The sequence below is a fragment of the Numenius arquata genome, chromosome 2, assembly GCF_964106895.1.
Source record: "Numenius arquata chromosome 2, bNumArq3.hap1.1, whole genome shotgun sequence".
Classification (NCBI taxonomy): Eukaryota; Metazoa; Chordata; class Aves; order Charadriiformes; family Scolopacidae; genus Numenius; species Numenius arquata.
The window spans coordinates 88,358,241-88,371,867 of record NC_133577.1 but is presented as its reverse complement, the minus strand read 5'-3'; the positions used below and the strand labels follow the sequence as shown (position 1 = coordinate 88,371,867).

Genomic DNA, 13,627 nt, shown 5'->3' with positions numbered 1-13,627 from the left:
ACATTGTGTGATAACTGGTGATAAAAAGCAAATATTATAAGGATGACTATGGAATTTAATTACTCTAGACAGTTATCTTGCCCCAATATGCATGAAAACTAGAAGTAATCCAGATTGCTGCTATGTTTAAAGGTGACAATAATCAGCTGCAGCAAAATAAAATATGTAGTCAAATAACTTTTCCCCCGGTAAAACATATATTTAAAGAAATGTCAATCTACTCTTTAAGTATAATAGAGGCTCATTTTGTATCTCCCCATATCTAGAAGCTCACTATCTGATGTAGAGAGCTGCTTCTGTTCGTAAGGAGTAAGACACCTAAATTTGGCTATGCATTAGATGTCTACATATGTGCTTGTTGTGATAGTCAGTTACCTCACATAGGCATTTGGTGTCATTGTAGTGACAAAGGGTATTCCTTCCCTACCTCTAGCTCCAAAGATACAGCTCCCCTCTTGCATCTGGCAACCCTGGCAGATGAACTGCCAGGTTATCTGGCAGACTGGATTTACTAGAGCTCCACAGACTACAGGCGAATTTTATATATGCGGCTCACATGTAGACACCCAAATTCAAGAGTCCTATTTCTAAACCAAATCCCCTGCTCTGTAAGATACAGTATAATGTTAATTTTTTGTAAACATGGTTTTATAAGGAGCTGATGCACCCTGTAAGTATCCTCCAACTTGACACAATTTAAAACCAAGACTTCATACTCAGTAGAACACTTAATGTAACTGATTTGGTTTAGTTCTGTCCTTATAACATTGTTGTTAAACCTGTAGTAAACATAAGGATTCCCTTGATAATTTGATGCATATTTTATATTGCAACTTATAGAGTGAGTTGATTCTCAAAAAATATTACAAATTGCTAGCATATTAAAAATATTACATAAAATCAAAATAATTTCTGTGTAGCATTTATGTGAAAAGGAGGTGAACTAAACAATCACTTTCTTATATAAATTATTGCCTTCACAGAATTAAAAGAGAAATGAACCCTTTGGCAGACATTCTTATTTCTGAGAAATTCAAATGAATCAATGACAGTGACCTATGCCATATCAATGGCCACTATTGGAACCACAGACCAAAGCCCTTCTCTATTACCCTTGTGTGATTACACGAGTATTAGCTACACAAGCTAAGTTCACCCAACAGGTCCAACTGCCATCTCAATTGCCTGTGCAGTTTGAAGTAAGCGTGTATCACTATTCCCTATCAAATATGAAGTCCTTTGTAAGATGGTTTTGGCAACTAGAACTGAAATCAACTTTGCCAGAGTTACAGATGTTTTCAATCATTTTGGTATGTCTGTAGCATGCTAGGAAGACTGTTAAATGAGAGATTATTTACCACCTAATGATGGAAAGCTATACTCTCTCTCTGTCTCAATTTTTCTCTTTTATATACAGATATTTCCAATAAATACTCATGAGCGTCTGCAGTTTCTCATTATTGCTTTGCATCAGAGACACAGCCATAAGCTTTCAGAGAAAAGTGCTATAAATTTCTATTATTTTTTTTATGCCTAATTCTGATACTTTTTATATCTAATCATATACTTGTTTAATCATGGGACCAATTTACTGTCATCATTTTATCTTTAGATATAGTCTGAATATGTAGTACACTTTTCTTATCAGTATGACAAAATGGATATGAAAGAAAATGTGAATTATCTCGGGAGAATAGACACTGAATAACAGGAATACATAAATTACTGAAAAACATATTCAAATCCTTTGGAAACATGGCCCATTTATTTTCATATATAGTATAATAAATTTTTACATTTCATGCCTGTGTATTCGCTGTGGAATCTAGTGGAATCTAAAAACAGGCTTATATATTCCAGTTCTCTAATTAATTTTATCTCATTTAAATAACTAATTGTGTGAACATTATCTGAACTCTTGTTCAAATGCATTAACGGTTTGAAAATAATCCACTCATTTTCTTCTACATCTCTTCCCATCTAGCTCTTTTTCATTATTATTTAATTGAATTTCCATTTTTCAGCTTTAACAGTTCCTCACAGGAAACTGGAATAACAGTATTCAGATTGTGTTAATGATCATATTATGCTTGCTTGATTAAATGTCCTTCTAAATGCTTTTAGTATCACGTAGACACAAAGTTTGTACAAAATTCCTAAGGATTTGAGGCAAGACAGGCTATGAAAGTCCTATTTTAATTAAATTCTGTTGTGTGTTTTTACTCCTTACTGTCAATACAAGTTTCACTAATTATTTTAAAACTCCAAATAACAAGTCAATGTTCTGAAGTCCTGGTCCCATGCCCAGTGAAGTGAACTTGGATTTAATTGGATCATGAATGGGAGGCATTAGAGGAATGTGATACATCTTAGTTGGCTTGACTGACCAGAAGGACTGCTTTCTATTTAATAAACACTAGTGCAAAGAATAGATTATGCAACATAGTGTAAATAAATAATTTTAACTCAAGTATTCTGGATATTTTGAAATGAAAGAATAAAAGAGGGATTTTATTTTTTCACAGATGAAATACAGTTACTTCAGAGAAGAAAGGGGTGATTCAAAAGATCTAGAAAAGGGAGTACTAATACCTTGATTGCAGATCCTATTCCAGGTTCAGATTCAAGAAGTTACTTCAAGAATGTAACTTTTCTAGCATAATATTGGGAAAAAAATTAATTTAGGAGTCTTTATTTTACATTATGGTAATGGTGCTCAGGGATATGGATTAGTGTTGGGTGGTGTTTTGTGTGTGTTTTTTTGTTTGGTTTTTTTGTTGGGTTTGGTGGTTGGTGGTTTTTTTTTTTGTTGTTTTTTGTTTTTCGTTTTTTTTTTTTTTTTTTTTTTTGTTTAATCGGTTGGACTAGATGATCTTAAAAGGTCCCTTCCAACCTAGGTGATTCTGTGATTCTGTGATTCTGTGATTATCACACATTATTCTGAATTACAGGTGTTCCATTTTTCCATAATTATTTGGTAGTACTTTAAGTTTTTCTGTGGCTGTTTTCAGCTCCTGTCTTAAGGCTGAGTAAAATGACACCAGTAAATGGACATAACCCAAAATAGCTTTAATACAACTCTATTGCTTGTCTGACTTATTTTTGACAGTGTGAGATCACTTCAGGTGGGGACACAGAACACGATGGGAATGGTAAAGTCACCAGCAGACTCCATCATTTATATTTTCTGTCCTCAGAATTGTCTCTCTGGGGTGCAAAATTCCTTTCTATATGTGTGTACACTTGTGTGTGCAATACAATTATGTGTTGCTGTTCACCCTTTCGAACAAAAGAGAACAGTCTGCAAACTACTGCACAGGAAAAAAATCTCTTGTCCAAGTTCACAATAGCTATATGGCACCACAGTTCACCATGATACACGGCAATTGAAAGAGAAAAACTTAAACTTCAAGGTGATTCATAATCCTTCCTCCATCAATGTTAACATTCATATAACGTGTTTTACTTAATTTTACAGTAAAGTGGAAATTCAGGTTATTAAATTGTTTATAGTATCTGACATATTCATTGGTTCACTCCTTTTTCATGTCCAATAAGAAATTTGTGAATCTGTCACTACCTCTTGGTTTTTGGCTTGCTCACAAGTGAATAGAAGAAGGGAATAAATCAGTAACTGGAAGGTTGCATTAATCTAACAACCACCTTACCCACCTGCTTACTTAGAATGTAATTTATCTGTTGTTTTTTTTTTTTTCTGACAGTTTTAAGAAAAGTGAGAGGGAACACAAGGGAGAGAGTATTAGAGAAACTGAACCTCAAAAGGGGAGAAAGTGTTTTATGTTACCTCCTGGTTAGCAGCAGCTAGTTCTTCTTCCAGTGCAGAGACTCTTTCTAAAGAAACCCTCAGTCGTTCCCTTACCTAGAAGAAAAATCAAAATATGTGCAGTAACGTAATTCTATCAGTCTTTAAAGATTATATAATCTGCCATATGCACTAATGTATGCCTTGCCAGTCCGTTTGCAGGCATGTGTGTTGCAACCTTTCAAGAGACATGCTGAGTAGTAAACATTTAAATCTAACTATAGGAAGACTTAACCCATGAAAGTAGGTGTCAGACTTTAAATGCCATACAGCTGTTCCCTAGTTTGCCTATAATTTTATGGAATACACAGCAAATGCAAATATCCTAAGACCACATCAGGCATAAGAATAAAACATTCACAAGCATCTTTTTCAAAGGATAAGGAAAAAAACATGTGCAGAAGTTTTAAGTCCACTCCATGGAAGATAACTCATCTGTTCATATTAATTGAATACAACAAATTCATTGAAAAAATAACTTGCAGCATTGTCTCAGGCACACATACTAAAGGTTTTTTTATATCATCATGCAGTTTGTTTGGTTTTTGCAAAAAGTTGTAAACAAGATATACTCTTATAAGCAGAAAAGACTGCTGTGTTTGTACCACTTTCATAGATGACTCATTCTCTTATAAGGATATCTATAATCTACTCTATTATTATTATTACTATTATATATTACTAAATATTTATTATTAAATAATGATAATAATTTAATACCTCTGAAGACATATTTACTGTTGCTTGAGTGCTCAGGCTTAGCGTCAGCTCATGTACCAACAGGCAACCTAAACTGGAAATTAAGCCACCTATCTCTCAATATGATCAAAGGCAAGTCAGACCTGAAGTGATCTTCAATACTATGCGTAGGTGACTCTCTTCTGACTATCAAGGAAGCCTATGACATCTCCTCTCCTAACCTACACAACTTCATTAGGCACCTCGCATTAAATGACTTTACAACCTGGCCAATCAGTCAAAAGTCAGGATATATTTCTATCCCCATTCCAGCTATGCTGCAGTAATGTTGTTTCAGCTGATGATCTAAGCATGTTTAAGGCTATCAGCAATGTTTATAGGGAAAGTTAGGATATTCTATTACATCATCAGATGTAGCTGGAAATTGTTTTCATACCCTTGACAAATACAGGAAATCCCTGAAAAGGTAGTGTATGTCCTAATGCTTTCATATTTTTTCCAGTGATACCTTTTAGTCTAATAAATTATTACCTTTCCTTACATACTTTATTTTCCATTACTACTGATAGAAGTGAAATTTTGCAAATAGACTCAGTACATCCCAAGAATGGCTTAGACTTTAATAGATGAAATTTACTTAGCAAAACTATAACCTAGCATGTTCATTAAACTTTAAAACTAACTAAATCAAATAGATATTCAGGAAATGAACATTAAGAAAAAAAGCTATTCAGGCTTCCTAAAAAATGCAAATATAGTTGCTTATGAGTACTTATTTCATCATTTTTACATACTTCAGCTTTATTAAAAGAAACAAAAATTGAAAATGTGTTTTATGTATTCACATGAATTGTTTGAATGCTCTCAGGTAAGTATAGTTTTACTATACACTAAATAATATTGCTAGCCTTAACAGAACAGAAATCAGAAGTGCAAGGTGCTCAAAAGAGCAAAAGAAAAGTGAGTTGAAGATTGTTAAGGTATAAGAAATACTAAGATGCTCTCAAGATTAGAAAGAATCCTCAACTTTTCAGGCAATTTTCTGATTTATTAATTTCCCTCTGTTTCTTCAGCACTAATAAGACAGAAAAAAATCTACTGTTAATGTTCCCAAAGATGCATGTTGAAGCTTAACCAGGCATTTCTTATAGGGTGTGACTATGTAATCAATAGCTGAGCTGCAGTAACTGACTGTGCTTGTTCTTCACCTGATGCAAATGAAGTTTAAGCCATATTGAGTGACAGTGACTGAGCCATCTCTGAGTGGCAGTGAAAAGAGTGAAAATCACTACAAATTTTCATGCCTGTTTCAGCTGCTTTCATACACCAAAACAACAGAATGCAGTGAAAATATGCAATGAAACCTAAAATGGTTTTGCTACTTATTAAATTTTTGTCCTATTTTTCATCAAAGATGAAAAAATCTTTAATCAAAAAGCTTGCTTTCCAAAATGAGCTACATAATTCCTGGAAACATCCTCATAAAGCTTTGAGTTGATGGTAGTACGTAAGCTATCATCAGTCATTTTAAATAATTTTTTTAGCATTCAATTATAACACACTTGGAATATGTAAAATTAATTTGAAATATTATATTTACTCATTTTAAATTATTCATAATTTCTGTCTAATTTTATTTTTCATAAAAATAATCCACACTAAATGTATAATGCAGCAATTATTCTGGCTGTAGTTGAAAAACTTTAAGTGGCTGATAAAGTATTTCTTACTTCATACGCCTTCCCTTTTTCATATTTTTTAAATCATATTCTGCTTGAAAAACAGCATTATTTCTCCAGTTCTTCTACCAGCTTCCAAGGGATGCTCGATGACCTGTTTCCTTATCCAGATGGATGAAAAGTCCAAGGCAGTAAGAGTCCACTACCCAGTACTCACAACTTTCCTCTCTCTACTCCTACCATGCTCTCTGCCTTCCCAGAGGTTTCCTGGATTCCTCTGTAGATCCCAAAACTCTCTTTCTGTATCCTGCTTCTCTTCCCACCAACATTTTCGCCTTTCACTAGCTCTCCACTATTAAAGTCTATGTCCTACCAGTGAGGGGTGTAGTCCTGTCTTCAAGAGGCCTGATTTCAATCTTTCTAAACACAGTGGGAGCTGGCAGACAACAATTTCTTAACGGAAATCTCAGTATAGATGTAAAAAATACATGGAAAAGTAACAGTCATCTTTCTGGCTTCAGTCCTCCTGGCTGCAATTGCTGCTGAGGGACAAGATGATTGAGAGAAAATTCACAAGACAGCAGTTGCTAATAGATAAAATGAAATGCAATGAGTTGGTAATTTTACTTTAAATTTTCATAAGTTTCCTGAAACCTTCATGTATTCAAGCCTAAGTGTTTTATAAATGAGAATGCATGTTTAAAAAATATAAGATGTCTAACACTGGCATTCACATTGAATAGTGTTAGAATTTGCAAACCAACTGGGCCACATTACTGAGAATGTCACAGCTCCACAAGGAGCTGGAATCAGAAAAATTATCCTTAACCTTTATACACTGTGCCACTGTAGAACTGAATCCTAGTGGGCTTTATACAGACATTTTAAAGCCTGAACAAAACTCCCTGGAAATAATAGGCATTTTATTTCAAAGAAAATTTAGGAGATACATTTTTCACATGGCACTTCAGAAAAAATAGGTACAGAATTAATGTCTTTCCTTTGAATATCAAGATATTATATTCAAATCTTTTTTTTTTTTTAATTCTTGGCCTATTGTCAGTAGCAACATGGAACAGTACCAGTGTGGTACAGAGCAAGAGTTGGCAGTTGTTTCCCTTTGCCTTGTCTTGCCTTGTATGTACACAGTTAATGCACTGCTTTTTTTATAATGACCTAACCAAAATTGCCATCTGATGGCCCTTATTTGTTGTTAAAGGAACTGAAAGCACCTCTGCCTTGGCACAGAAGACTTCTTTTTTCCTTTCATCTGGTGGGTGAACAACTAATTCAGATTCACATTTGCCGTGGTGACATTGGAAATGTTGCAAATAATTCTTCATATTCAACTACACACATAGAAGCTGTTGAAGTTAAGGGAAGTCTTTGGTTCTATCAGTGAAAAAGAGGAAAAGTGCTACATCAGCTCTGTGTTCTGAAGGAGAAATCTGCTCTGGTTTAAAGCCCAGAAACTGTAACTTTATTTCTCACTTCAAATTTCTTTCACAGTCTTCTTCTGATTTCAAAATAAACTCGATGAAGAACAGAAAAGCTGAATAAATATTTCAGGTTTGGTCATTCACATTCCAGGAAAGAATATGGGCTGCAAATGCCATACTAATGTATGTGGTATACATATATTCTGAAAACAATTTTACTCTGAGCAATATTTACCAGTTAGTAATTGTATTAATGTTTTCCTGAACTTTGTAAGTTCATATTGAATAACATTCAAATATAAATATGGGGCAACAGCCAAAGCCTCTGAAAAACCATACAGAAATGTATTGCAAAGATTTTTGTATTGGATTCCTTGTTCAAATTTATGTTATAGTAAACAAAACAAACAGAACCATCCTTATTTCTGAGAGGTGCGGGAAAGGGTGTTGCTCCTGATCACTGTCTTGTTAGAGAAAAAGGAGCTGGAAAAAAGTCAAACTATTTTTATCTGAAAAAATGTGGGTTTTTTCATAAGATGAATGCAAATTAATGATTAGAATTGTTTTGAGTTTTTTTCTGTAAGTCAAAGACAGTGAGTAACTGTACTTCATAGAAGTAAGCACTATCTTAGTGAGATGGTATTTATCACTTCAGAAATAACGTACTCCTTAAAGTTCATATAGTCCTTCAATGTATTTCTGTTTTCTTGGGCACTGGATAAAGCTTTACTAAATAAGGTTTCACAAAGTAAGACTGATCAGATGTCACCTGATCTGCCAGAACATTCTATAATATGCATTTTTAAAGGCCAGATTCCCTTTAGAGTGCCACAGACACAGCAGAAAAGGGTTTCTCTCTCCGTGTTAGAGGGTGTACCCAATATGTGCCCGGATGACTGGGTATTCCTCTGGCTTTTAAATGCAACCACATTATCTTGAAATGAAACACAGACAATGTCATGTTAGCACTGCTGTCGGTGCAAAATATCACCCGTCTTTCTCCGTCTCCTAGCAACTGCTTCCCACTTTTTTCCTTGCTGTCAAATTCTTTCTTCTTTCTCTCCAGATCTGCAGCCCACAAAGAGCTTTTAAAAAACCACTTGCACATGCTAGAATTGAATAATTTTTTTTTTTCATTAACAATCTATTGAATAAAATCTCTCCTAGCTACCTGCTAATGAATAAAAAGATAGTGATAATGTTGACATGAATAGGTTGTTCTTATTTGCAAGAATATTAGATATACTTTTCTGCTGTGAATTAATCTTAAGAGAACCAGTGGTTTTTTAATCTTTGCTAGGACAATAACACCTGATAGTTGCTTTACTCTGTGAAAATCAACCGGACACTTTTCTTAAAAAATTGACCAAAAAACAATGAGTTTGGAGAAGAAGTTGCTTCAAACAGTTTCTTGTTTCCAAATGAACATTTTAAATGTTGAATCCAATGTTTAAACCAAAATAGGAAAAATGTCTGCAGGAAAATAAACCTGTTCATACAGATATTAAAAGTCAATTATAGCTATAGAATGGTATAAATAAGATAATAATTTTTCTAGTTTGTGTTCTTCCTGAATTGCATATAAGTAGTATGTACTTCTTGATATACACTATACTCAATATCTATTCTAACCTTGAAGTTAATCTAAGCTTCTGTTTTCTATTTGACTTTAATGACTCATTTTCATTTGCTGTATTATAAACTATTCCATGTATATTCATATATAATATCCCAAAATATTTCATAGTGCTGTCTTACATTATTTCTACAACTTTTCATTGCATGAAATAAAACAAAGAAAGGTATCATGTACTTAGCAGCAGTAAGAGAAGTCTTTGAGACCTGAAGCATTAAGGAGGTCAGGGGTGATGAACTGAAGAGAAGTTTCCATACAGACTGTCTTCCCTATGAATACAGCTGCAAATTTCAAGTGACTTAGGCAATAGCAAAGACTATTAGAAATATTAAGTCAGAGTTCACATTGGTCCTAGTCATAATCAGTCCCAACCTCTAGTGTTTAAAACTTTGCATTTGTTAACAATGCTCCTTGTTTGTGGCACATAACCTAACCTTACACTTAGAAAAAACAATCACTGGATTTAACTTTGAACATGAAGAAAATCTAGAATTGGTAGCATAACTGCCTATGTCTTGTGTTTCCAGAAATCTAAAAATTTTAGCATAATTAGATACGTGAAGTTGTTTGAAAATATGTATAGCTTCTGTCAAATTAAATTTCTAAATAATAATAATAATACAGTTAGTACAATATCAATTTAATTTGCTTTGACATGACTTACCCAAGGAGACACAATGAGATTTCTTTGAGAGACACATCAAATAGTATAGTAAATATTTATAAACTAAATTAACTCTTTCATTACCCCATGCCCTAAAATGAAAATTCTCACAAAATATAGTACGACTATGTAAGAACAGACCATGAAGACTGTTGTTTGGCACGGCTAGGATCTCATATGGTAATGGTGTAAGAATAACAACATCCTCTTACTACCTTCTACTCACTAAGATGTACCTATTGGGTTCCGCCAAACAGGACTGGCTCTCTAGCATGGGAAGCTCATGACAAGTTTTCATTTTACAAGGAGTGAAGGGATGCTGAAGGAGCTGTCAGACACTGAAATAATTGTCAATGACAGTCATGCTTTCTCTGAATAATGCAATCATGGCCATGATCTCTCTGTGGTGGTCTATTTTTTGGCTTTTGGAAAAAAGGTAAAGGCAAAGCCCAGACCTCATGTAATATATAAAGAGAAAATAGGCTATTTGAAATAAGGTATCATTCCTAGTTCTCCTTATACTTCAACAGGCCTCCCTGGAAACATGAACCCTGAATTGGTACGTTTTATTTTCCATCTTCCAGACTGTTTTGTATTTTTCCATGCATTTTGTTATAGTAATGAGGACATTTTTGTAGTTCTTGTACTGTGTACACAGAGATCCTTGCATGACCAGTCAAGTTTTGTGGCAGAGCTTGTTACAACACCTTGAGATGTTTTAGTGTAGGAAGTGAAAACATGAAAAAAAAATTGCATTTAGGAAGAATGTAAAGACCTTCTTGGGATTTTTGTAAAGAAGGCAAATATTTTTATGGAAAGATCATGTGCTTTTTCAATTATGTAAGAGCTAAATTATTGGTTTCAGTGTCAACATTTTTGTGAAGAAAAAATTAAAGAAGAGTTTCCATTATTCATTTGCAAAGGGTGATGATACATTTTCAATGCACTTATGACAGTTTTCATTACTCTTTATTCATTAACCTACTTCAGTTTTGGGTCCACTTTCTGATGGGGCAGTATTTATTTCCTATGACATAAGTGTATCATATACCATGGATTTTTGCCTCAGTATTTACTGCAACATTCTTCCCTCAGGCCTCCCTGAGCATAGCGGCTGAGTCTGTGGGAGTAAGCATAACCCACAAGACAGGAGGACAAGACTTACATAAGTCAAAGGGAGTAGATTGGCTGCATCCAAGGGTGCTGAGAGACTTGATTAACTCATCATAGTGAGGCCTTTTTCATCTTTGAAAGGTAATGGCAGTCAGGAAAGATTCCTGATGAGTGGAAAAGCCACAAATGTTGTGTCATTCATCATAAAAGGCAGGAATTATCCTGGGAAGATCCAGGGAAGTACAAGTTGGTCAGTGTTGGGAAGGTTATGAAGCAAATCTTCCTGGAAGCCACTTCCAGGCACATAAACAAGATGGTGATTGGCAAGAGCCAGTATGACTTTGTCAAAGGCAAATGACATCTGGCTAACCTTATTGCCTCATATGATGACTGGCTCCATGGATGAACAAAGAACGGTGAATCTTTTTTACTTTGTCTTTACCATGGCTTTCTGTAAGATGTTCTATTTACTCCCAGAAAAAGCAGGTGAGATATGAATTGGATAAGCGGATTATAGACTGCATAGAAAATTGGCTGGACTGCAGGGCTCAGAGATTTGTGATCAGTGACACAAAGTCCAAGTGGCATCCCATTATTATGAAAGGAATAACCCCAGGCAACAGGACAGGCTTGAGAAAGAAAAAACAGTTTTGCAGAAAAGACCTAGGGGTGAACAAGGCCAGACATACAGTTCAGTCAGCAGGTTTAAGGAAAAGATTATTCCCCTCTGGACTTTTGAGACTGCATCTGGTTTTGGGCCTCCCAGTACAAGAAAGACACCAAGAGACTTCAACGAAGGCCCACCAAGTTGGTAATAGGCTGGAGCACATGGCATATGAGAAGATGCTGAGAGAGCTCGGTCTCGTCAGACTTAAGAAGGGAAGGCTCATGGGAGACCTTATTGCTGTCTACAACTAGCTAACCAGAAGATGTGGAGAAAACAAAACCAGCTTCTTCTTGGAGATGCAGAGTGACAGGACAAAAGGGAACAGGTGCAAGATTCAACAATGGAAATTCCAGCTAGGTAGTATGGAAAAAAATTACAATGAGGGTATGAATATATCCCTGTAGTTATTCAGAAGTTTATTAGACAGGACCCCAAGCAACCTGAAACAGCTGGCCCTGCTTTGAGCAGGAGGTTTGGGCAGATGTCCTCTAGGATGTCCAACCTACATTATTCTACTAATCTCTGAATAACTTCAACAAATTTTCATAGGTGGATTAATACCTTATTTCTGAAGGGTCTGAAACAAATCTGACATATCATATTTCTGTCAAAGAAAGTGTAGAATAGATGACTCACATTCCATGAAGGTTTTTTAGCACATTTAAATGTATGCAGTCTTTTTTACTTCCTTTTTTTTTAATATATATCCCAATAATGCTGACAATGTTTGGAATAATGTTATAGCATTATACTATCAGGTATCTGGTTGATATCTAAAACATCTTTGATCCAAACCTTCTAAAGAAAGAGACTATAACATAAACACATAATTTTATACAGGATTTGTACCTGAAAATAACGTATTAGATTTATAACAACTTATTTTAAAATAATTTATTAAACTGTTTCCTTGACTGATCTTGGAGTGCTTTATAACAAAATATGATTTATTACACCAAAATAAAAAAGGTTCAAGGCATAGATGAATAGCATATAGGAAAAAGTAATTTTGGCCAATCAATTTTAAAACTTGTTTTATAATGTAACAAATGCACTGTTAATATGATTGCAGATGGCTGATTTTTCTACACTGATAATTATCATTACCACTGGGACAGAGACCCACCACATACATAAGATGTGTACCTATGTCTCTCCAAAATTTTTAAATGAACTGAACACTGATTTTAACCTGTTACATTAAAAAAAAAAAAAAAAAAAAAGAATTTTCAAGAGTATAGGTCAAAATTTTGTGTTTAGCTTCAATCTAAGTCTGTACAATAATTTTCAAAATGAGGTGTAAAATAAGCCTCTCGGTACCTAAACACAAAAACATTCACAAAAGGAAATGTGTGAGAAGTACATAACTGCTGCATAATCAGAATCTATTTAAAGTTCAGATCTTATTATTTCTCATACCTATCCAACAGTGTCAAAAAGTATAAAAGCAGAACAGGTCTCTACTCTCTTTATAGTTTTATCAATGTTTAAAGTGTTAGATAAAAGATCAAAGCTCAGACCATAAACCCTATCAATCCTCAAAAGATATTTTTAATAATACAAGATTTTATAAGTCTTTATGACATCCAAAATCTTATTACAATTAAAATTTTGCAGTGGCTAGAAGTCATTATATTCCCTTTTCCAGATTTTCTTTAAATATGTTTTTATGATATGTAACTGAATAGAAGATATAACTTAAGAGATATACCTAAACACAAAATAAATTTTGATTTGGTACATATTTGGTAAATTAATTTAACTTTGAACCTGATAGTTAACCCAGTATGACTCATAACAAACAGTATTTCAGACCCTTATTACCAATGAAACATAAACATTACTATGTAACTACAATTACCTTTTTCATAAAGCTGTTTCTTTTGATAGTTCCTTAAATATAGTCA

At 34.2% G+C, this 13,627-nt stretch overlaps 1 protein-coding gene across 1 annotated transcript in view; it reads right to left on the bottom strand.

Annotated features, from left to right (window-relative positions):
• PPFIA2 (PTPRF interacting protein alpha 2) overlaps positions 1-13,627 on the bottom strand; it is a 340,732-nt gene that overhangs the window by 108,805 nt on the left and 218,300 nt on the right. Inside the window, exon 5 of the mRNA XM_074166889.1 lies at positions 3,806-3,880. Coding sequence (XP_074022990.1) covers positions 3,806-3,880 — 75 coding nt within the window. The remainder of the gene's footprint in view (positions 1-3,805; positions 3,881-13,627) is intronic.